Source organism: Epinephelus lanceolatus, chromosome 15 (genome assembly GCF_041903045.1).
Source record: "Epinephelus lanceolatus isolate andai-2023 chromosome 15, ASM4190304v1, whole genome shotgun sequence".
Classification (NCBI taxonomy): domain Eukaryota; kingdom Metazoa; phylum Chordata; class Actinopteri; order Perciformes; family Serranidae; genus Epinephelus; species Epinephelus lanceolatus.
The window spans coordinates 39,955,006-39,978,926 of NC_135748.1; the positions used below are offsets into that span (position 1 = coordinate 39,955,006).

The following is a 23,921-nucleotide window of genomic DNA, read 5'->3' on the forward strand; positions in this document are numbered from 1 at the left end:
ATTAGAAGTTGTATAAGATCAGAGATGATTCACAGTGTGACGTGAGGGTTGTGGTTTGGTGTATCATCCCACTGGCATTTTGTTCTGACAAAATCAAACCTCACACTGAAGAAGAAGAAGAAGACAGTGACTCTTGGGAGAACTTTGTGTGACCGTCCTGTGGTTCAGTATTTACTTCCAAGAACAAAACAGAGACTCTGAGGAACGTAAGAGATCTGAGGAGACTGGGAAATTAAAAACACAGCACAACAATGCTCCTCATTCTTCTCTCTTAGACCTTGAGCTGCGTCAGGGTCAAAGGTCAGGACTCTGTGTTTTATCCCCACATGTGTTTTTGTTAAGATTTAATGTCACAATGAGGGACATGCATACCTTCAAATGGTGTTGCTTTTGTACTGCAGTCTTCCCTGGGTCATGGAAAACCTGGAAGAGTCATAGAATTTCACAGTCTAATTTTCAAGGCCTTTCCAGGCCCCAACAGAGAGGGGACCAAAAAATGGGAACAGTATGGAACACAAAAAATGCGCACTGAACTGAACTGAACCCTGCTGCTCGGAGGAAACGAGGCTTTTGAGACTGACACGTCAACCTTTTTTTAAATAGATAGATACAAAGGGTTTTTGTTGAGCGAACTTTTCTGGGGGACCTGATTCCCCACATCACTAGATAAGCAGGATGTGTGTGTGTTGTCTTCGACTCAATGTCCAAAAAACTAAAATGTCAAACTTCAGCCATGGGGGTTTTTCTGGAGTTTGTTGGAGGGGCGAGTTGTCTCAGTTTTGTATGAGAGGGTTCCACAGTGTCTGACTTTGTAAACCACCGGTCCAAAATAAACACATCATTTCTTCATCGTTGATGGAACAACAAAAATAAAAGCGCTAGGTTTCAGGTCAGGTCTGATCAGGTTTTAGTGAGTTTGGGTCTTAAAAACGTGGGTGCTGGTGGGGGATCCAGAACTCTGCTCAAATTGTTGATCATTTTTCAGGTATTGAACAATCGACCCTGAACTGGCACAGCAGCTCTGTTTAGTTAACTCTAGAACTGGAGCTCCTCATGTCAGTACATTATGTTTATCTCCACTGTTTTTCACTAACAATCTGACAAACAAACAGTGTCTGACTGTGGTTACAGACGTAACTGATACAATAAACTGTGTCTATGATTTCAGGAACATCAGTAACTCGAGGCTGCTGCTGCCTCATCCGTCAGTGAGATTTAAACAAGCTTACATCAGCATTCGCCAGGTGTTTACTGAATTTGCAGGATGACGTTTAATCCCACAAATCTTTGATTAAAGGACCTCCTCACCAAAGTGACTCAACTTCTCTTTAGTCTGAGGCAATGTTAAAAAAAAGAGAACTATTAAAAAATCTTGAAAAAATGTTTGATAGGTGGTTATTAAAAATTATGAATTTGCCTCTTTAGGTAACAGGAGAAATGAATTCCTGTCAGTTATGATCTATTCTAATCGTCTCCAACGGGTTCTGCAGCTTAACCCACTCCTTCTCTGTCCATCTGTATGAGCAGAACTTTTAATGCTAAATACCCAATTTAGCAAAATTTTAATAGCATAAAAGCATTTTTAACTTTGTGTTCATTGTGGCAACGAAGTAATTTCAGGTCAAAAGTTAAAGTCAAGTTGCAACACAGTCATCAGATTTGCAACTTGAGTCTGATTCAAGCCACAAATGGTGATAAATGTATTTCACAATGGCCGTCATTTATCAATGTAACGTACAAACCAGCACAGGTCTGAGTGCAGAAATCATCCAAAGGCAAATTTATACTTGTGTGTCAGCTCTATGCAGACCCTACGCATGTGCCTACACCTCTGTGAGCATTTATACTTGTGTGGTGGTGTTGCTGTGTCACTCTGCAGTTACACCTCCAAAACACTAGCTGAGGGTGGAGGTTTCTGTGAGGTGCTGTAGAGTTTATTTGATTCAGAACACACATTAAACACACATTAAACATGGCTTAATAGAGACAATTTCAAACACAAGTACACAAATCAGCTTCACTATAACTCGCAGCATTCACAGACAAACACTTGTCTTTATCTGGACACATTTTCCCCACAAATACAACATGCTAACATTATTAGCACAAGCCTATGGCATTTTACATTGTATAAATTAGCCTAGCAGCTAGCTGACTTTTCCTCTTCTCATATGAAGCCAGGGACAACAGCAACATTTAACAAATGTTACAAAATTCGTCTCCATTACAGCTCACAAGGTTCACTGACAAAACAACTGTCTTATACTAAACATGTTTTCCAAACAAAGATAACATGCTAATGTTATTAGCACAAGCCTATGGTATTTTACATTGTATAAATAAGCCTAGCAACCAGCAAAGATTTCCCCCCACTCATATGAGAGTTTATTGATCAGATCTGATCTGGTCAGAGTTGATCAGATCAGATCGATGGATGAGAGGAACGGCTGCTGTAAAGGCGAGTGAAGGCAGACTTTTTGACCCTGCACAATGAACAACTAAGTTTTACTTTCACTGCACCTGGAGTTCTGCTGCCCTGTCTGTGCCCAGAGTATGCTCTGCGCTCCAGGAATGTGTTGCAATGACTAACATAACTGCATATACACCGAACAAAAATATAAACGCAACACTTTTGTTTTTGCTCCCATTTTTCATAAGATGAACTCAAAGATCTAAAACATTTTCTATATACACAAAAGACCATTTCCCTCAAATATTGTTCACAAATCTGTCTAAATCTGTGTTAGTGAGCACTTCTCCTTTGCCGAGATAATCCATCCCACCTCACAGGTGTGGCATATCAAGATGCTGATTAAACAGCATGATTGTTGCACAGGTGTGCCTTAGGCTGGCCACAATAAAAGGCCACTCTAAAATGTGCAGTTTTGCTTTATTGGGGGGGTCTGGGGGGGTCAGAAAACCAGTCAGTATCTGGTGTGACCACCATTTGCCTCGCGCAGTGCAACACATCTCCTTCGCATAGAGTTGATCAGGTTGTTGATTGTGGCCTGTGGAATGTTGGTCCACTCCTCTTCAATGGCTGTGCGAAGTTGCTGGATATTGGCAGGAACTGGAACACGCTGTCGTATACGCCGATCCAGAGCATCCCAAACATACTCAATGGGTGACATGTCTGGTGAGTATGCTGGCCATGCAAGAACTGGGATGTTTTCAGCTTCCAGGACTTGTGTACAGATCCTTGCAACATGGGGCCGTGCATTATCATGCTGCAACATGAGGTGATGGTCGTGGATGAATGGCACAACAATGGGCCTCAGGATCTCGTCACGGTATCTCTGTGCATTCAAAATGCCATCAATAAAATGCACCTGTGTTCATTGTCCATAACATATGCCCATACCATAACCCCACCGCCACCATGGGCCACTCAATCCACAACGTTGATATCATCACAACGCCACACACGCTGTCTGCCATCTGCCCTGAACAGTGAAAACCGGGATTCATCTGTGAAGAGAACACCTCTCCAACGTGCCAGACGCCATCGAATGTGAGCATTTGCCCACTCAAGTCGGTTACGACGATGAACTGCAGTCAGGTCAAGACCCCGATGAGGACGACGAGCACGCAGATGAGCTTCCCTGAGACGGTTTCTGACAGTTTGTGCAGAAATTCTTTGGTTATGCAAACCGATTGTTGCAGCAGCTGTCCGGGAGGCTGGTCTCAGATGATCTTGGAGGTGAACATGCTGGATGTGGAGGTCCTGGGCTGGTGTGGTTACACGTGGTCTGCGGTTGTGAGGCCGGTGGGATGTACTGCCAAATTGTCTGAAACACCTTTGGAGACGGCTTATGGTAGAGAAATGAATATTCAATTCACGGGCAACAGCTCTGGTGGACATTCCTGCAGTCAGCATGCCAATTGCACGCTCCCTCAAAACTTGTGACATCTGTGGCATTGTGCTGTGTCATAAAACTGCACATTTTAGAGTGGCCTTTTATTGTGGTCAGCCTAAGGCACACCTGTGCAATAATCATGCTGTCTAATCAGCATCTTGATATGCCACACCTGTGAGGTGGGATGGATTATCTCGGCAAAGGAGAAGTGCTCACTAACACAGATTTAGACAGATTTGTGAACAACATTTGAGGGAAATGGTCTTTTGTGTATATAGACAATGTTTTAGATCTTTGAGTTCATCTTATGAAAAATGGGAGCAAAAACAAAAGTGTTGCGTTTATATTTTTGTTCAATGTATATTCCAGCAGCACTCCTAATGAATGGTCAAGCTCCAAAAATAGGAAATCAATAAATGGTGGCATACAGTGTTATCGTGGTGGGCCACCACAATTAAATGAATGTGTGGGAAACCCTGAACTCTTCGCTCCCAATTAGAAATCGGCCAACATGAACTCAGTTGTCAGTATCTCTGAACAAAGTGAACTGAAATGTTGGGTCAGATGGTTACTCAGGCGAGAGCGTGTTTGCAGCATCTTGCTAAGACCGGTGAAGCATTCGACTCTGGTGGTTTCTCCTAAGTGGATGTAGAGAAGCTGTTTGTTTCTGAGGTTGCAGAAATTCCTCTTGAGATTTGCTTCACTGAACAAAATCAAACAAACAAAAATTCACTTGGCGTCTCAGATGACAGATTCTCAGTTCTTCCCGTCGTCCCGGGCCTGGCTTCTTCACCGTAACTCAGGGGACGCTTACATCACCAGCTGTGGATTGGCAAACAGTAGAAATGGTTTAGACAGATGGTTTCAAGTCAGCTGTGCCCTAATGTCCCCAAAACATCACTATACTAATCAGTAGCCACATTTTGGAAGGCTTTATGAGAAGCATTTTCTTGGCTTTATCATATTCATGATTTCATTTTTAGCCATGATGATAAAAAAAAAGATGATTGAGATGAAGCACCAAGTTCTTCTCAGAAAACAGACCTGGTTAGAGTCAGTGTAAAAGGAGCACAGCTGGATCAGGTTTAGTTTGGCAGAAACCATCTCTCATCCTTTATGAAATGACAGGACTGTGATTGTTATTAGTTTCTTTTTGCTGTTAAAGATCTAATGCACCAGGAGTTCAGTCTTTTTATTCGCCAGTGTATTTTGACAATGTTTACACTTACTCCACAAAGAAGCCCACAAGGTTTCAGAACTCCCTGAACGCCACTAAGTGTTTGAATCAAAACTTTTTTTCTCGCCTCTGAAATTTCCCCAAACCTTGAGAGACAGTCAGTCAGTGGTCCAGGTCCAGGACTCCAGCGGCTGCTGTGGGCAGAGAGCTTTGCTTGTACACCTGCAGAAATAATTTAAAAAATCAGTCTCAATTATTCAGTCACTGATCATTCAGCATCCGTAAAACAGCCAAGATTTGAAAGCACAAGTCATCGTTATTCATCAATAAAGCTGTTGGGCCTCTCCAATAAAAACTCTTGGTTGGGTTATTGATCGTCAGTGACATAAGTGTTGGGACAGAGAGGTTTTCATACAGGTACATATTTCTCAGCTTTTCCTCTATTTTGAAGGTCTTTTTATGTAAACAACACATACTTGGCTGTTTAAGTTGATTATGACTTTATGAGGTTTGGTGAAGTGGAAAACATTTCTGCGCTTCGGTTTCACAAGGAAATGAAAACAAGCATCATTAATTGTCTCCAGGTTGTCGTGCCAGGATGTCAGAGGACATTTTAACCTCCGTTTCCCCACATAGCGCCCAGAGATGATGAATATTGTCACATAATATTGATGAAACATTACTTTAGTTAGTGGAAGATTTTGATGGTTGACAGAAGCTGCAGCCGCGCACATTACTCTTATTTTTTATTGTAAATTTTCGTTTTATATTTATGATTCTTGACTTTGGCAGGAATTGTCCACTTGGACTCAACGATGAACTCATTAGATTTTGGTGGTCATACGTCAAGATTATTATGACTTTGCGTCCGTCTCATTTTCGTGACAGTGATATGTTAAGAGGGCCTTGGGGGAGTTTCTTCAAGTTTGGCACAAACGTCCACTTGGACTCAACGATGAACTGACTACATTTTGTTGGCCGTAGATCAAGATCCTTGTGACCTTGCATCCATCCTATTCTTGTGAACCAGATATCTCAAGAACATTTTTCAGGGAATTTCTATTTTCGTAAACGTCCACTTGAACTGAACGCTGAACTTATTAGATTTTGGTGGTCATAGGTCAAGATCACTATGACCTTGCGTCTGTCTCATTCTCATGACCACGATACCTCAAGATGGCCCCAAGGAAAGTTCTTCAAGTTTGGCACAAACATCCATTTGGAGTCAATGATGAACGAATTACGTTTTGGTGATCGCTGTGACCTTGCATCCGTCTATTCAAATATGGTGGTCATAGGTCAAGAGCACTGTGACTTTGCGTCTGTCTCATTCTCAGGACAGTGTATCTCAAGAAGGCCTTAGGGGAATTTCTTCAGGTTTGGCACAAACGTCCACTTGGACATAATGATAAACTGATTAGTTGATTAGGCAAAGCTTTTGATTTACTGGTCCATCTAAGTCCCAACCCTCACCTATGGTCATGAGCTCTGGGTAGTGACCGGATGAATGAGATCGCGCATACAAGCAGCCGAAATGAGTTTCCTCTGTAGGGTGTCTGGGCTCAGCCTTAGAGATAGGGTGAGGAGCTCGGAGTAGAGCCGCTTCGAAAGGGGTCAGTTGAGGTGGTTCAGGCATCTGATCAGGATCCTCCTGGGCGCCTCCTGTTAGAGGTGTTTTGGGTATGTCCCACTGGTAGGAGGCCCTGGGACAGACCCAGAACCAACAGCCAACATAAGTACCCACTGGTGAATGAAGTAATTCGAGCTTTGCTGTTTCTGAAAACATTGAGGTTAGAAATAGTAAATACATCCACGGAGTCTTAGTTCGTGGTATATTAGACATGCTCTTCTGCAGACGTGGTGTGGCAAACATGTCATGCTGCGTTCGTGCCCCTTGTATTTTGTCCGTGAGGCCTTCGCAGCGTTGCCGTGATTCTCAGCATCTTTTCAGACTTGTCCTCTGCTGACGGATGGTGTGACAGCTTTCTCCTCTGCCAAGAAATGATCCTCCCTTTTTCTTTTATCCCTATTTCACCCACCTGAGAGATGGATCACCTCGGGATTACTCCCCTCACCCTCCATCACCACCCCCTCTTTCCTCTTCCTGTCATCTGTGGCCATCCCTCTCCCTCTGTGACCAGCTCTTGGCCTCCTGTCTGTTTCTTTTTGTCTCCTCTTCCTCTCCCTCCTTTGATCTCTCTCCCCCTCTCAGCCCTCTCTTTCTCTCACCCCTTTCTCCCTCCCTCTATCTGCTGCAGAGGCTTCAGAGTGCTGCTCGAGTTTCTCACTGATGTGGTGGGATTGCATTCCTACAAAAACAGCCTCACACACTGTCTCACAGACACACTATCACGTGGCTCAGCAGTTGTGTAATCCCTCCTGCTGAGGTGCCAGTCAGGAGCTTATTAAAGTGGGCGATACACTCGACGTCACCTTCACTAGCTGCACATAGGAAATAGGAATGTTTTCATAACGTGCAGATCGATGATAGGATATTTTCCTCTGCAAGGCAGAGAGGCCTCTGAAACAACAGATTCAAGCTGGTGTGATGATGAACTCATGACTGAAACCAGTGTTGCTGACACCGTTTGAGGTGGTGTGGCTGCTGCGGTTGCCTCTGTGTGTAGGTGCATGATGGTCAAAAAATCAATTCACAAAACTGAAATCAAGAAAAATCAAGAATCATAAATTTAATATTTGCAGCGGTGTGAACTGGCCGGTCTGAGCTTGACTCAAGTCGGCTGATGGTGTTACCTGACACTCAGCTGGTCAAATCATGTCACCTGTTTCAACAGCCAATCAGCTTGTAGTGAAGTCCGCTGGTCAAGTCAAAATGACCACAGCCAGCGTGTTGGCTTTCTGCGGCAGGTGCTCTGTCCCCACCGAGCCCTCTGTGTCCGCCCTCGCGGTGTGTCGTGTTGGATGGTGGGTTGCTGTTGGTGCTCACTGAATGTGCTTGTGTGCCCTCACATACCCACATTCCCTGGCTTTTCTTGTTGGTATCTGACACGAAAGTCACTGCCCAAGCGGCGGTAATGCACGACTTCAGAATGAGATTAGGTTTTTGAGGTACCTGTTAACTCTGTCTGAGGCTTTAGGGTTTGTTGAGCCAGCTCAGACAAAGAATGCCTGGCTGTGTTGAACGTCTTCGTGTTTCAGCCCTCGGGTTAACTTTCTTGTTTTTTTCTCTTTTATCCCATCTTGTTATTTAAAAGTTTATTGTCTGATGTTGTTGTGTGTTTCAGACGGACCTGGAGCAGTATAAGACGGCTCTGTTGGACGCAGGCTGCGACCTTTCACCTCTCAACTACATCAAACAGTGGAAGTAAGTCTGTCTAATGTAATAAACTTCAAAGGTCTTTGTAGCATCGTCAGACCACAGCTTTGGTTTTGAACAGTTTTGGTGTGCTTCGAGCCTCGACAGTTTTTGTCTGTTGACATGTTTAATTTTAGATTAGAATTCACTGGAACGATTTGATTTATGTCCTATAGTCATGTTTCATTTTGTTCCAACACCACAACCTTGTGTCATTTTTGGGAACACCCTGAAGAGAGCACGCTATAATAACGAAACTGTCACTGTATCAACAAAAAATTTCAAAACATATTGAGACTATCTGTCTCATATACTTTATACTGTTGAGAATATAGTGACAGTGTCAGCAAATGTGACACTGTCACTATATTCTCAACAGTATAAAGTATATGAGAATATAGTGACAGTGTCAGCAAATGTGACACAAAGTTAAAATCACAAAAACCACCAGCTGTAGCTTTAAGTAACAATATTTTGGCTCTATTGTCAGGATAATAAAACTGATGGAGCAGAGTGTAACTCTTTCACGTTTCCTCTCATCTTTTCCAGGGCCTTTACCAAGATGGCCGCCACCCCGGCCAACTATGGCAACAGTGGAGTCAAACCCATGGGGTAAGTTAGAAACATTAGAGGTAATTTTACGACACATGGTGCTCAAAACTTCTTAAATCACCAAATAAACACACACCCAAAATTCTAGAAATTTTGTTAAAATGCAAAAGAGAAAATATTGTGCAGAAAACCTTTTTGTTGAAGATATGAAATGAACCCAGCTCTGTGAGAGGGAGTAATAATTAGTGATTTAAACCCTGAGAAGTGTGTTTATTGGAAAAGTTTCTGTTGTGAATCAGCAGCAGTCGACGTCAGCTGGAAATACGACGTATTACCTCATTAATCTCTCCAACAGCTGAGAAATACGTCTGGAGGCGATAAATACAAAACACTCTGTCTTACTAATATTACTTTTAAAGCAACCTGTGAGCAAGGCACTTGAAAGAATTTCCAAAACTCCTCATGTAGGAAAAATAAAAAATCTACTGTTTAACGTTGAATGGGGTTAAACTGATTTTTAGATAATTAGATTTTGGAAACTCTTTCTTTGTTTTATTTTAGTTCTAGACAGAAGCAGCAAACTCACCATCATCTTATAAATCACATTGTACCTTCTGTTATAAGTCTCATTTGAATTTGTTTTCATCACTTTAATTTAATTAATGTTGTGACTCTTTTAATTCAAAGCAGTTTTAGAAATTCAGCTTTTAGATAACTCCGTTTACTTATAAACACATAAACACATAAACCCACAGGGCTGGGACGATATACTTATCTCCTGATTCAACACTATCATGATACCTAGGTGCTGATTCAATATGTCCTGTGATTTTTATTAAGTAAAAATTCTGCTTTTTATGCCTCCAGCTGGTGATAGCTGTGGGAGGAGGCATTATGTTTTCGTGTTGTCCGTCCATCCTGTTGTCCGTCTGTCCTGTCATTGTGAACACAATATCTTAAGAACGCCTCAAGGGAATTTCTTCAAATTTGGCACAAATGCCTACTACTTGGTGTTTAGGGGTCAAAGTCACTGTGACCTTGCATCCATCTCATTCTCATAAATGTGATATCTCAAGAACGGCTTGAGTGAATTTCCTCAAATTTGGCACAAATGTTCACTTGGACTCAACGATGAACTGATCAATTTTTGGCGGTCAAAGGTCAAATTGCACCTTAAGGGAATTTCTTTAAATTTGACACAAACATCCACTTGGACTGAAGAATTAACTGATTAGAATTTTGTGGTCAAAGGTCACTGTGACCTCACAAAATATGTTTTTGGCCATAACTCAAAAATTCTTACATTAATTATGACATGAAAATTTCACACAAATGACTAACAGGATAAAATAATCAAATTATGACATTTTATATCCAAAAGGTCAAAGGTCAACTTCACTGTGACATCATCATGTTCTGCATAAAACACTTTTCTGTCCATTACGCAGCGTGATAACTCAGGAACAGAAGGGGAGACATTTGGTCAGATACTGAATTGGTGACTCTAATCTTGAAACTGTGCTGATTGTATAGATCTTCTGTGTGTGAAGCATCCATGTTTTCACTGACATGGAAGCTGAGCTCAATTCATTGATTCACACAGCCTCATGTTATCAGGCCATGAATGAGACAAGAATTGGCGAGCTAGCCAACCCTGCACTGGCTGAACTTGAGTTGGTGTTCGAGCAGCTGAAGGTCTGTTTCATAGGACCGTCCGCCATGCCGACTTTCTTGTTTCTGCTTTCTTTTTCTTGAAACACAAATGACGTCACATTACTTAAAGCTTACCACAATAAAAGGAGCAACTTCTTTCCACCCCTGTATTTGAATTATATCGATTCAGGCATTTACAAAATTGTAAGAAGAAAAATGGTGATACTTGGGTGAACCCATTTTTCTTTTCCACTAGTAATAAATAGTCAGTCACCTGTTTATTATTAAAACAGTCATGTGATAAACCCCTTCATTAAGGTTATAATGTTCAGTTACTGTTCTGTTTTAGAGTTCAACAAATACTGTTACCTCGAAATCCACTCACTCACATTTTCTCCGTTTCTTTCACGTGTCACAGTCTTTAATGTCGTGTTGCTTTTGTTCATTGAAGGATTCCTAATTGTGAAATCAGTCCGTCCAGGAAATATATTAGTATTTCCTTTGGAGTCCCGTGTGTTCTCGCCACAAATGAAATTTTATTCATGTCAATATCATAGTGAGCCATGAAAGCACTTAAATGAAAGTTAAAGCTTGAGCACTGAGGGTCGTTGAACTAACAGCTGAAAACTGAGAGGTGAAGACAGCTGAACTGTCTGTTGAAGTGTGTAAGATAAAAGCATTTCAACTACAGCAGTGGAAAGGCCTGCTGAAGTATTTCAGCTGTCAGTAAAAGTAGCAGAAGTGTCAGTTAAAGTGTGACTCCTCTCTAACACAGTTGAAATAAAAACAATAAATCATCATTTCAGTTGACACCAGTAGTTTTTGCATTACAGTTGCAGTAGCAGTAGTAGTCGTAGTATTCACTGTAGCACCAGCAGTACAAAGTGTGGTATCAGCAGTATTATTAGTATCAGTAACAGTATTTTTATTCATTCAGTTGAAACAGGGTTGTGTTCAGACTACCAGTCTAACCCTGTCCTCCTCCTCCTGCTCCTCCTCTCTGTCTTACCTCTTCCTCCTCCTCCCCTCCTACTCTCCCCCCTCCTTTCCTCCCTACTCTCCCCCTCCTCCTTGGTCCTCCGCAGCCTGTTTTCCAGAGTGATGAACACCGGCTCCCAGTTTGTCATGGAGGGAGTGAAGAACCTGGTGGTCAAACAACATGTGAGTAAAATCAGCACAAGTTCATACAAACATCATCTGAACCCGACAAACCTGCATCTATTGAAGCACTTGTACAGGTAAGATGTGACAGGTGGTCTTTGTGGTAGGCTTTTTGTCCTGCTCCTCCTCCACTGTGATTGGATGGGCGCGGGATACGGTGATATTACGATACTTGAGTCGTGAAACAATATATTATGATTACTTGGCGTCCGTGTATTTGATACAAAATTGCCATTACAAAGTTTGTCATACCATGCCATATTAATTATTTCTTCCACCCCAAGTAAAAAGTGACAGTGATGAGTGCAAAGTTTGACTAAAAGTTGAACATTTTTTAACTTTTGGCTACTAGGAAAGAAAAGAAAAGCGTGCAGCACTCTTAGCAGAATAGACGCTCAAGGCGTTGTCACGCTGCTGCTGTTTGTAGCAGAGTGTAAATATGCGGCACTCTCATTACAAAGACTTAAAAAAATAGGTTGTCCTATTAAAAAAAGCACTTTAATTTTTGACGAGTCGAGGAGGAGCTGTCGCTGCAGCTGCACTCGTTACTGTCTTCTACGTGTTGCTGTTCTTCAATGCTGTTAGGCGTTCGACTTCTTTTTGCTGCCCCGTCATGTCTGGAAGAATTACCTAAAGCCCTGTTTCCACCAACTGGTCCCCCCTCTGTTGGGGTACCTAGCACACAGATCTGGTACTAAAAGGTGGAGCTAGAAACCCTGCAGTCTAATTGGTCAGTAGAGGACGCTCACTCTGGTTTTATGTAACCTCTGTTCATACATCAGTAAACTACAACTATAAAAGGAAAGAGAAAAAATAACTTCATTCACTGGGCCGACTGCCGGCAACTTTTAAGGTGGAACGTTAACTTGTAATGTTACTCAATGCATGAGTTGATGACGTGAATCCATCAGCACACCTTAAATTTCACTGTGACAACTTTGACCATCACTTTAGTTTTTATATGACACACACTTTTAGTAATGACTTTAAAAATATAGATTAATTTGGAGCGGATTATGTGAAGGTCATATATTCTAATCCTCACTTCCTGTGGGCTACAGCAACACTAAACCCCTGAGCTTGCCTGAGAAGGACTAAATGCACAAAGCTGCTATTTTTAAATATCCCATGGAGAGAGACTCTCACTGCAGCCTGTTCTATTTTGTTGTGAAAATGTGGGCGTGCAGCCTCGTTCTGTGGACGATAAACCAGGTGCAGACTGATAAAGGAGGAAATACAGTGAATGCTGGATGGAGCAGTGAGTGACAACAACCCCGCCTACATTTAAGAGTGTGGTCTGCAGTGGAAACTTCTAGGTACCATGTCTGAAGGTACCATACTGAAAGTGTTTGGTGGAAACAGGCCTTATGGTACAAGAGAAAAACAAGAACGGTCATGTTTTTAGAATTTCGGCATCGACTTGGTACAGGTGTATCTGTTGTCATGACATCCCTCCTGCAGGCTGTTTTTACATCACAATAATTTGGAAAACACTTTAATCACATGCAAATTCAAACATATACTGTATGAAACATTAAATGACTGAAAAATCTTTCTTCTGTACATAAAGAAAAAATATCTTGTAAATCTAATACTGTCATGAGGCTGTCTGTTCAACCAAATATAGAGAGATAGAGATAATTATATACAGTATATGCTGCATACGTCGTCACTTTGCCCAGCCCTAAATTCAGTCTAAATCTTTTGGCACAAGTCTTTCCCTTCTCTCACTAACTGGTGGTTCTCTTTTCTTTTTTCATCATCAAACTTCTAAACCAAACAAACCCTCAACATCATGAGCAGTAGCTGGAGTGAAAGTTGGGCTGTAATGGTTCATATATTCGTACTGAACCGTCACAGCCCGCTGCATGCAGCCGCACACAGAATACACAGTTTGTAGATTGATGGACATAATGTGGAACCAAACTTCACACAGGCGAGTGACGCCTGGAAACTTTTAGCCGTTAGCAACATGTGCTGAGGTTAACACAACAAGCTGTTTGACTGCGACTCAGTCACACTATGGCGATGAAATGAAACAGTGGACCCGCCTGCAGGTTCCCACTCAGCTACAAAAACAACAGAGAAAGAGAGATGTGTGTAAGATGCGGACGATGTGTGTGTCGCTCTACCATTGTGAATAGAAACACATCCAACATGCTAACGCACATTCAACAGCATCACTCAGATGAGCCAGTCACTGAGACGAGGAAAATGTTCATACAGTTTCTAATGTTCCACTTTTAGAATGAAAATAGTTCCCCAAATTCTTCCCTCAGTCCCCAGCAGGAGGGTTGTGTCTTCTGACGACTGTCTGTTCTGAATAAACCAAAACAAACGGACCTTTGTGCGTTTTGGGTCCCCCCCCCCCCCCCCACTTTACTGAACTCACACCAAGCCGCGACTCCTGTGTACCGTTACACTCCTGAGTGAGAGCTTTTGTGACCAGCCGCCATGTTGGAGGACAAAGACTGTAATCCTCATCTCTTCTCCCTGCTCATAATTTACGGGACATTTTCTTTCTTTTTTCTTCGAGTCATTTTCCCTCGTCTCTGTGTCTTCTCTTCTCCTGTTGACACTTCTCCAACATGGCGGCATGTCCCCACGTAACCGTTGGCAACCAGCCTCGAAACATTCCTCCGTCCCTCAGCTGTACGTCGTCACCTGAGAACAGCAGATCATGCTTTTATTTGACCTGATTTCACCTCCAAAGCATCACCACTCCCACCCGTCTGCGTCTGGCAGGAGGTTAAATCAAGCGTACCTAATGTGACGGACTCTTCCTTCCTGGACAGCAGCAGGGATGATGACAACAAGGATGATGATGGGGTGTTTCAGGGTGAAACTGGCACTAACATGAAGTCATTTATAATCATTACACACACACACACACACACAGAGGGAGGTGGTGTCTGTTTTCTACATACAGGAGCTGAACTGGGACCAGCTGAAGTCGGAGCTCGATGCTCTGCCGAGCTGCCAGAACATTACCGACTCTTGCAGTCTGGATGGAGCTGTTGACACTCTGTCACAGAGGATATTTACAGACTTCTTCCACATTCACGTCTCCAATATTTTGAAAATAGCTGCTTGCTAAATTTTTGAGAACAGAATCCAAATGAAATAAAACAAAGATTCCTGCAGATTAAAACTGAAACTTACAGTTCATCTGAATTTTTTAAACCAACCTGGAGAAGAAAGAGCAAAGACGAGATGACTGTGAGCTTTCACTGTTAAAACCTGGAGCGCAACGGGTGTAAATAAATTAATTACATTATAAACTTGGACATTAAATACTCATATCTGTGGTCGACAGACTGACAGAACTGCAATACCTGTGTGAAGCATCTGCTTTCGTTATGTTTCTCCACTCAACTCAGGTGTTCCTGTAGTTTGTTACCTGCCTGTATATATTTCTAATTGATTCATAAATGCATTGGAGAAACAGATGGCCCTACATTAATTCCCTCCTGGAGACAGGACTGTTTCAATGTGTACACAGATTAAATGTCACACCAAAATAAACAATGTGATGATGATGTATCTTCCAGAACCTTCCAGTCACTCGGATCCTGGACAACCTGATGGAGATGAAGTCAAACCCTGTGAGTCTGTTCATTTTTTCTTTTAGTTGTCATAATATCTCTGAATTTGATAAACATTAGGTAGAGAGTTTGTCTACAGGCCACTGAACATGATTATTTTTACTGTTTACTTCTGCAGTCGTTCCTCCTGAAATCTGCAGTTGTATAAAAATCTGCCTCCTTAATTTGTGCCATGATTGTAGGGCTGACCCAAATGTGTCAAAGCTGCAAACGCTGCGATGGTTATCGACCTCCAAATCATTATTTAAATAGTCCATTGGTGTTTTGGTGGGTGGAGCACGTCAATCAGCGTCCACATGAATCCCAGGACCAAAAGTTTCCCAGCAGACCATCAGGTTGTAACGAGATAATTAATGTTATTCACGTCATCAGTCAGCCAGTATTTTAAATGTTTTGGCTGATCGGTGTATTTATAAATAAGCCCAACAAAAACACAGCCCATAAACTGAGAAACAGTGATCTGACATTATTCAGTCTACAGCAACATTGATTATTATAAGTTATTCTCAGAAAGGATATTTAAACTTAGGGATAGCTTTGTAACTCTGACGCGCTCTCATCTAACGTGAGTCACCAGCAGCACTGAAACTGGGACAATTTGACCACGAGTGATACGCTAGCAAGATGTTGGAAAAAGTGTTGAAATATCTGTGCCAGATATTCCAAAGGAAACTGGCATACTCACAAATCTACAGCCAACTTGGCAAATCACTCGAAAACCATGAGTACAGCTCAGGGCCTGTGTCCACATGGTGTCTTTTCTCAGCACCAGCATCTTTTTTTCACTTGTTCCTCCCAGTGAGGAGAAGCGTATGTGGCCTCCTAAAGAAAAAGGGCTGTGGTCAGCGTGTTTTTCAGAGCATCCGCCTTTGTTGTGCAGCAGCTCTGTCGGCTTCCAGTTGAAAATCTCTCAACTTTTCAGAAAAGAGCTGGTGACGTCACTGCTGCTTCTTTAGCTAAGTTAATGTCTGCTGTCACAACAGAGACAGAAAGGGTCATTTTTTTTGGAGCAAATAAGCCAGCATACACTGGATGTTGCTGGTGAATGTTGAGCTTTTATCACCCTTCACTCTGTAAGCATGTTGCTGACTGTGTAGTCAACCCTCAGTTAGTGTAGCTTGTTGTTACAGAAACATACCCATGCAGAGCACGTAATTAAAGAAGCAGTAAGTAAAACATTACGTCATTAAAAAAGCATTCTTGGAACCCATCGGCTGTATTCAGCGTCTGACTTCTGGCAGACGGCGATACAGCCTCTGGGGGCAGACCCCCGATTTTTTGGCATTCCGGTTTGATTTTGGCGGAGGAGGCGAAGTAAATATACTGAACCATTGCGATGGATTCAGAGTTCGCAGTGACGCCATTTATGTTCCGCCTCGTTATTTCACCGCACGGAGTGTTTAACCTGGCAACAACTGCAGCCGGCTCAAACGTGATTGGTCAATATCATGCGGACTACAAACAGCCTACAACCGGAAACCAGGGCTCTTCTGCTCTTCTTCCAGAGGCAAGATCTCCAGGGTTTGCCTACAGACTCTACATTCACTGAATGTAGAGTCTGTATATAGAGACTATTAAAAAAGTGGCTGAAACGCTGAAGAAAAATGTGGACACAGGCCCTCAGACCTCTTGCAAATTATTTTTTATTACTGATAATGTTATAAAAAATAATCTATAACATTATCAGTAATAAAAAATAATTTATTATTTATTACTGATAATGTTACTGCAACCTGCGTGCTGACAAAGTTGACATTATTTTAGGTCTATTAAATGAAAACTCGTGTTTTAAAAAGTCCTACTTTGGTACTCGTCTGTCATTACCCCCCCACTCAAAGCTTTGATTAATCAGGGATGTTTCTCACTGAAGCTTTGATGTGCAGAAAATGACTTGGGACAGCTCAACATGACTGTCTGTCACTGAGTGGATTCTGATGTAAATATGTTCAATTATTTCAGAAATTTTAGAATGTGTTAGGGATGCACAGTAATGTCAGCAAGTCATAGGTATCAGCCGATATTGGCTTTAAAATTAATTATCAGAATCAGCCAATGTGCTTTTTCTTATTTTGCACTATGTATAAATATTACACACACACATTGAAAAGGATTGTATATTTCTCCATCTGCTGGTGGGCCGTCATGATGTTGATTCCACTACAGAAGAGACTTGATGACCAACCAAAATTAGTGAATTGATTTTGGTTATCGGTCAAATGAGTCGTTATATATCAGCATATCGGATACCGACAAAAAATCCAACATCATGCATCCGTAGAGCTTGTGTCAAGACATGTCGACTGGCATTAAAAATACAACTAAAGAACAAGTCTGGTTTTATTCTAGATTTTCTTCTCATCAAATACCATGTTCAGACTCAACCGACACCATGTTCGTCCATCTCTTGACACTCCCTGACATCCTGTCTGTGTCTCTCAGCTCCGAGCTCATTGGTTCCTACTGAAGATCTTTAAAAACACAAATAGTTCCATCAGTAATTTATTCAAACAGCTGCTCACTGCAGGTTTTATCAAACGAACAGGAGGAAATAGTGACTTTGTTGGGGACTATTTTCAGTGGCGGATTAATCCACATGTGGTGCTCTGGTGACAGCAGGACGGTGTGTGTGGGATTGAGTCAAAATAAACTACAATGTGTGTGTGTGTGTAAGAGAGATAATATCACCAACGCACACACACATAATTGAACTCACTTGTGACCACACATGAACCCATCGACACACAGTTTAACACACACACACACACACGCAGTTTGATGATGATGATGATGATGAAGATGAATGAGTGAAATTTTTTGATTCAGCTTCTTAGCTCATGTAGCCATTTGACCCTGCACACACACACACACACACACACACACACACTGCAGGTTTCTCAGCGTCTGCAGTTACAGACGACCAACAAAGATCTTGTTGTTGTGAATCTGACGGAGGGAGAGAGGAGGAGGAGGAGGAGGGAAACAGGATTGGGATGAAGATGAAAGAAATAGAGGAGCACATTCTCCCTCTATCAGATTATCCTCAGTGTGTGTGTCTGTGTGTGTGTTGTGTTGAGCTAATGTTGAATGCAATAAGAAAAGCGCTGCTGTAGAATATTAAAGGAACAGTTCAACATTGTGACGTGTTAGCTGAGCTTAGCGTAAAGAGTGGACACGGGCAAACAGCTAGCCTTGCTCTGTCCGGAAAACATTCCTGGTTATGTCACACACTTTGTGTTCTCATTTGATTATGTTTTGTAACCTCATGTGTATTTATTCACGTTTGATCCCCTCGGGGCTCCAGACTGAGTCACTTTGTGTCAGATAAACTGTGATGAAGATGAAGCTGCAGGTCAGAGGTTTATCTCTCAGCAGAAACATGTAGCAGATTAAAGACAAATAAATATGGATGAGGGGAAGCAGAGCTGCAGCTGATCCAGTTTAACTCTGTCAGGTTTTATATAAACTCAGAACTGAAGAATTTTACTGCATCATCGTCTTCAGTGAAAAAACACAACACAGACACAACACACAGACAGTTATGGGGCGTTTATATCCGTTCAGTGAATGTTAAAGTATTTCAGGTTCATCCAAAACAAACTCAGATGATCCTGGTGGACGTGACCCCCTGATGAATCAGCTGTTAGCTCCTCTGACTGATGTTTGTCTCTCTGATCTTCCAGGAAACAGATGACTATCGATACTTCGACCCAAAGATGCTGCGAGGCAGCGAGAGGTACCGCTCTGACATGTTTTTAATCCCTGCTCATCACTTCATTTACCTCAAGTGTTCAGGTTCAGTAAAACTGGTATAAAACTCAGGAATGTCTCATCATCGTCTCTCCTCTTCCTCCTCTTCAGCTCCATTCCCAGGAACAAGAACCCGTTTCAGGAGGTGAGTTTCTGTTTCTGGACTAAAGTTTGATTGATGAGATTCAGTTGGAGTTATTTCCAGGACAAACACAGGATGAAAAGGGAATACAAGACGGACTGGAAATGATGCTGTGCGTTAGAAATCTGTCTCTTGAGTTAATTCCTTTTAGGCAGGACTGTGAATCTACCAGAGGTCTGAAACAACCATAGAGAACCGCACAATAAAAGCCATTGTCAGTTCTCTTTGTTTTAGGGCTTTTATTATGAAAAACCACACAAGAGACAGACAACGCTCTGTTTTTTGTTTGTTATTCTGTATTTTTTCAGCTCTGAATGAACAAACCTATGAAAGTGTTTCTGTGCTCCTGCAGACAGAAGCATGATGCTGTTGATGTCTTTGTTTCAGGCCATCGTGTTCGTGGTGGGAGGAGGAAACTACATTGAGTACCAGAACCTGGTGGACTACGCCAAGGTACAGTAACACTGCGAGCACTACTGCAACTACCAAACTGCCACAGAAATCTGCATTATTAAAAAATTAACTGAACTGTTTTAAAGTCATTCAGTCCTCCATGACACCACCTTTGAATGAGTGAAATTCAGAATACAAATGTATGAAGAAACCTTTAATATAACCTTCTTTCACATGAAAAACATCTTTTAAAAGTAACTGTTTCATACGTCTTTTTACTATATATAATATATATATTTATAATTCCCCACCAAAAGCTACGTTTTACAAGATTACATTTGAACATGAGATCTTTATAATTTACCTTCACCCATGCTCACTTTTACTGAAGAGAGTATAAACACATCACAACTTAGCTCAATGCGACCTCTGTTAGTTCATAGTTCCGGCCACCAGCTGCTAACTGCTAACAGCTAACAGCTAACATTAACTAGCTCTCCTCTTGCTGATGTCATCACGGATTTGTCGTTAAACACTAAAACAATAGGGTGCGTCCTGTAAGGGGTCGATAGCGAGTTTACTGTGTTCAGCCGTCCCGACGGTGTCCCACGAAGATGTATGTTTGTCCAAAACACATTTTACATTTTCGTGGGTGGCTGTGGCTCAGAGGGCAGAGCAAGTCGTCCACTAATCAAAATCTTGGCATTTTGATCCCGGCTCCTCTAGTCAGCATGTCGAAGCATCCCTGGGCAAGACACTGAACCCCAAACTGCTCCAGATGGCTGTTCCATCTGTGTGTGGTAGCCTCGGCCACCAGTGTGTCAATGTGTGTGTGACTTGTGATGTAAAAAGCGCTATGCAAGTGCAGTCCATTTACCATTTCTGTTGTCCCGGGACGTTGTTAGGCTGGAGTCCTGCTTTTTAGCCTGCTCAGTATTGATGTGACACAACAGAAAAACAATAACCACTGCTATCAGTGAATGTCACCTTATTTGCCGAGAGGCCAGTGGAGGTCAACAAAGCGAATATCTGCTGATAAATTGGTGCATTCTTATTATTCGGTGTACAATTTATTTTAAATTTGTCACATGAAAATGTCATTGTAAAGTGCATAGATGCACATATCATTTTCATGGATGTTTTCTGTTATGTCTGCTTTTACTGTCACACTTTGGTTAAATATAATAATATTTCATAAACCTGACTTAAGTAAAAGTATGTGGGTTGTATCAGCTAAAATATGTATGTTGCAGTAAAATGTTTTCCTCTTCTGTCTGATGTTTTTGGATGGATATTACTGCTGCATACATGTGTCATTTTACTGCTGTAGATATTTAAGGTTGAGTTCATTTTTACTCCTTAACATTCTGTTGGGTCGTTTAATCTCCAGTGATGCATCATATTCTGTAAGATCATTACATGTCTGTCCTGTGAGAACCGCATATCTCTAAACAGCTTTGTGACGACGACTTTTCCAGCTGATCCAAGACGGTTTTTAAAGAGTTTATTTAGCTTCAGAAGGAGAATTCTCTTCATCCTTCAGTTTATCACAAACATTCAACCTCAACACGTGGAGATACATGGATTTCACTGGACAGGAAGTAACTAAAGCTGCCAGACAAATGTAGTGCAGTAAAAAGTACAATATTTGCCTCAAATGTACTTAGTTACTTTCTGCCGCTGACTTTCTGTGTGTCCTCAGGTCAAACAGGGGAAGAAGGTTGTTTACGGCTGCAGTGAACTCTCCAACGCTGCTCAGTTTGTCAAACAGGTGAGACACAAACACACCTGTCCTCCTGTTGCTCATTAAAGGAGCAGTCTGTCACTTCTTTAACGTGTCTGTTGACCTTCTCCTTTCCTGTCCACAGCTCTCCCAACTCGGCCAAAAGTAAAGCGGACGCCAACGACATGTGAATCTCTCTGTCTCTCGAGGTCCCCTCTGACCTCTTTATTCCAGTTGTTTTATATTAAACTCTTCTTCTGTAAATGGACTAAACATTTCCTGTCTTCACTGTAATTTCTGTCTCTTCCACCCGGCACTAATAAAGCTAATAAACCTGTCTCAACTCACGGCGGCTGCACTCTTTATTTGTATGTTGTCCTGGTGAAGCACCAGTTCTCTGAGTCCTGTTTCAGTTCAACACTAAAGAACTGATTCTCAGGGATCGGACGGAGCTTCAAGGTGATTCAGATTCAACATGAAGTCCATTTTCTTTTTTGTCTGCACATTTCACATGCAGCCAGAAGAGGAGCTGTGGCTGATTTCAACAACAGTACGACTCCTCCAAATGGGGTAAGTGCATGTTTATTACTTAGGAAACAAGCATCGTATAACCTGAAATCTTTTCACCTGAAATCCTGAGTGCAGAGCAGGAGCTGTCCGTGTGACAGATGTGAAGCTCTGGGTAGCCCTGCACTAACATGATCAACTTTCCCGTGTTTATCAGACTGAATATTTACAGAAGAAGGGAAAGATATCTGTTGGCTGTGATTGGTTGGTCTTCGTCACATGGCATGCTGTGCACGCTGCTGCGTTCCAAAAGCTGAACTCTGTTTATCTCAGGGCGCAGCTGTTGCACCCTGAAAAATATGCCTCACAACCCCTCTTTCTCTTTCTCTTGTTTTCTGACCCTCTCTCATATGCGCTCTCTGTCTCTCCCCTTGTTCTCCAATATGGTCATCTCTTCTGTCACTTTCCTTCTCTCTCTCTCTCTCTCTCTGGAAAAGTCATGGAATTTGTATCTTTCTATATAATGACGAAAACTCTCTCTGTGTCTGTGTTCCATGTTTTTCTCCTCACTGACTTGGTCAGTCCATGTGAAATTTGGCACAGTGGTAGAGGGTCATGGGAGGATGTGAATGAAGCAATATTACATCAATCTGGAAATCCATCGGTAAAAAAAAAAAAAGAAAATTTTTTTTTTCCTTCCTTTACCTCTGGAGGCACAGCCCGGATTTTTTCGACTAACAGAAGTGCAGGAGCCTCGGCGATCGCTCACGCTCTTCACTTCCGGCGGTGCCCCCAGGGAATCGTCGTGTTGTTTACAAATACTTCAGGTAGAAAACCAGCAGAGTTTAGCTATACATCACATTTTTCACGTCACTGTTTCACCGTATAGACTATTCTGATGTTTGTTAAGTCTATAAACACAATGATTGAACAAACGTTACTGTTTCTGTGTGTTTTGTAATTAACATGGTTATCGTAGATTAGCTGGGCTAACCGTTAGCTGTTAACGTTAGCCGTTAGCCGTGTCTGTAATAACTATAGACTGTATAAAAATAAGGTAATAACTCAATAAACGGTCCGTGAATAAAAAAAAAATTCCAGCGGATATCTTAGTTACATCATGATTGAGCTAGCAAAGCAGTTTTGTGTTGCTATGTGTGGTATTTATTCAGTTATGGGAAATCACAATGTCTAGAAAGCATCAGTGGCTGCAGCTGACAGGGACAGTTAGCAAAGCTAACATCAGGACGTCATCTGTTAAAAACCTCCCGTTGTCGGATACGACATGAAATAACTCCAGTTAGCTCAATCATGTTGTAAAAAAAAAAAAATTCACATTGATGAGACGGCGTTTTGGGTGGAGCAGTCGCTATGGACGCGGAGCCTGCTGTTTCTGTAGGTATACATTTCCTGGGGACACCTGCACGTCTCAGCCACGCCCCCTCCATTGTGATTGGCTAAAGCGCAGCATCGTTCAAACTCAAAGCCCCGCCCTCCCCCCTGTCTAGTCGTCTTTCACACAGGGCTGCGGACAGATTCTACAATGTAAATTGCAGAATCTGTCTTGAGAGATTAGTCTTCCATCAATTGGTCAAAGGGGGGCGCTATGGCAACCGATTGAAATGTCAAACTTTGAATGGGCATATCTCATGCCCCGTATGTCGTAGAGACATGAAACTTTGCACAGAGATGCCTCTCCTCATGAGGAACACATTTGCCTCAAGAACCCATAACTTCCGCTTATATAGATTTTCCGCCATTTTGAATTTTTTGAAAAACACTTCAAATGGATCTCTTCCAAGGAAGTTTGAGCGATCTGCATGAAACTGGGTGAACATAATCTAGGGACCAATATCTAAAGTTCCCTCTTGGCAAAAGTTGGAAAACTTACTAAAACTGAGCTTCTATAAGGCAATGAATATTGCGGAGGGCGTGGCTCATCACATAAAGGTGTATAACATCTCAAGGGTTTCACCCATCACCACGCAACTTTGTAGGCATATGACCACACATAATCTGAGGGGACCCCTCCATTATTGACCCCATCAAACAAAATGGGGGCGCTAGAGAGCTCATTTCTTATCTAGG

General features: G+C 42.0%; 1 protein-coding gene across 1 annotated transcript in view; it reads left to right on the forward strand.

Moving 5' to 3' along the window:
* Nucleotides 1–21,673, forward strand: part of scfd1 (sec1 family domain containing 1) — a 45,664-nt gene extending 23,991 nt beyond the window's left edge. Inside the window, exons 17-25 of the mRNA XM_033643618.2 lie at nucleotides 8,280–8,359; nucleotides 8,900–8,962; nucleotides 11,641–11,716; nucleotides 15,268–15,321; nucleotides 19,002–19,054; nucleotides 19,180–19,213; nucleotides 19,598–19,663; nucleotides 21,306–21,374; nucleotides 21,472–21,673. Coding sequence (XP_033499509.1) covers nucleotides 8,280–8,359; nucleotides 8,900–8,962; nucleotides 11,641–11,716; nucleotides 15,268–15,321; nucleotides 19,002–19,054; nucleotides 19,180–19,213; nucleotides 19,598–19,663; nucleotides 21,306–21,374; nucleotides 21,472–21,495 — 519 coding nt within the window. The 3' untranslated portion in view covers nucleotides 21,496–21,673. The remainder of the gene's footprint in view (nucleotides 1–8,279; nucleotides 8,360–8,899; nucleotides 8,963–11,640; nucleotides 11,717–15,267; nucleotides 15,322–19,001; nucleotides 19,055–19,179; nucleotides 19,214–19,597; nucleotides 19,664–21,305; nucleotides 21,375–21,471) is intronic.
* Nucleotides 21,674–23,921: the final 2,248 nt, after the last annotated feature.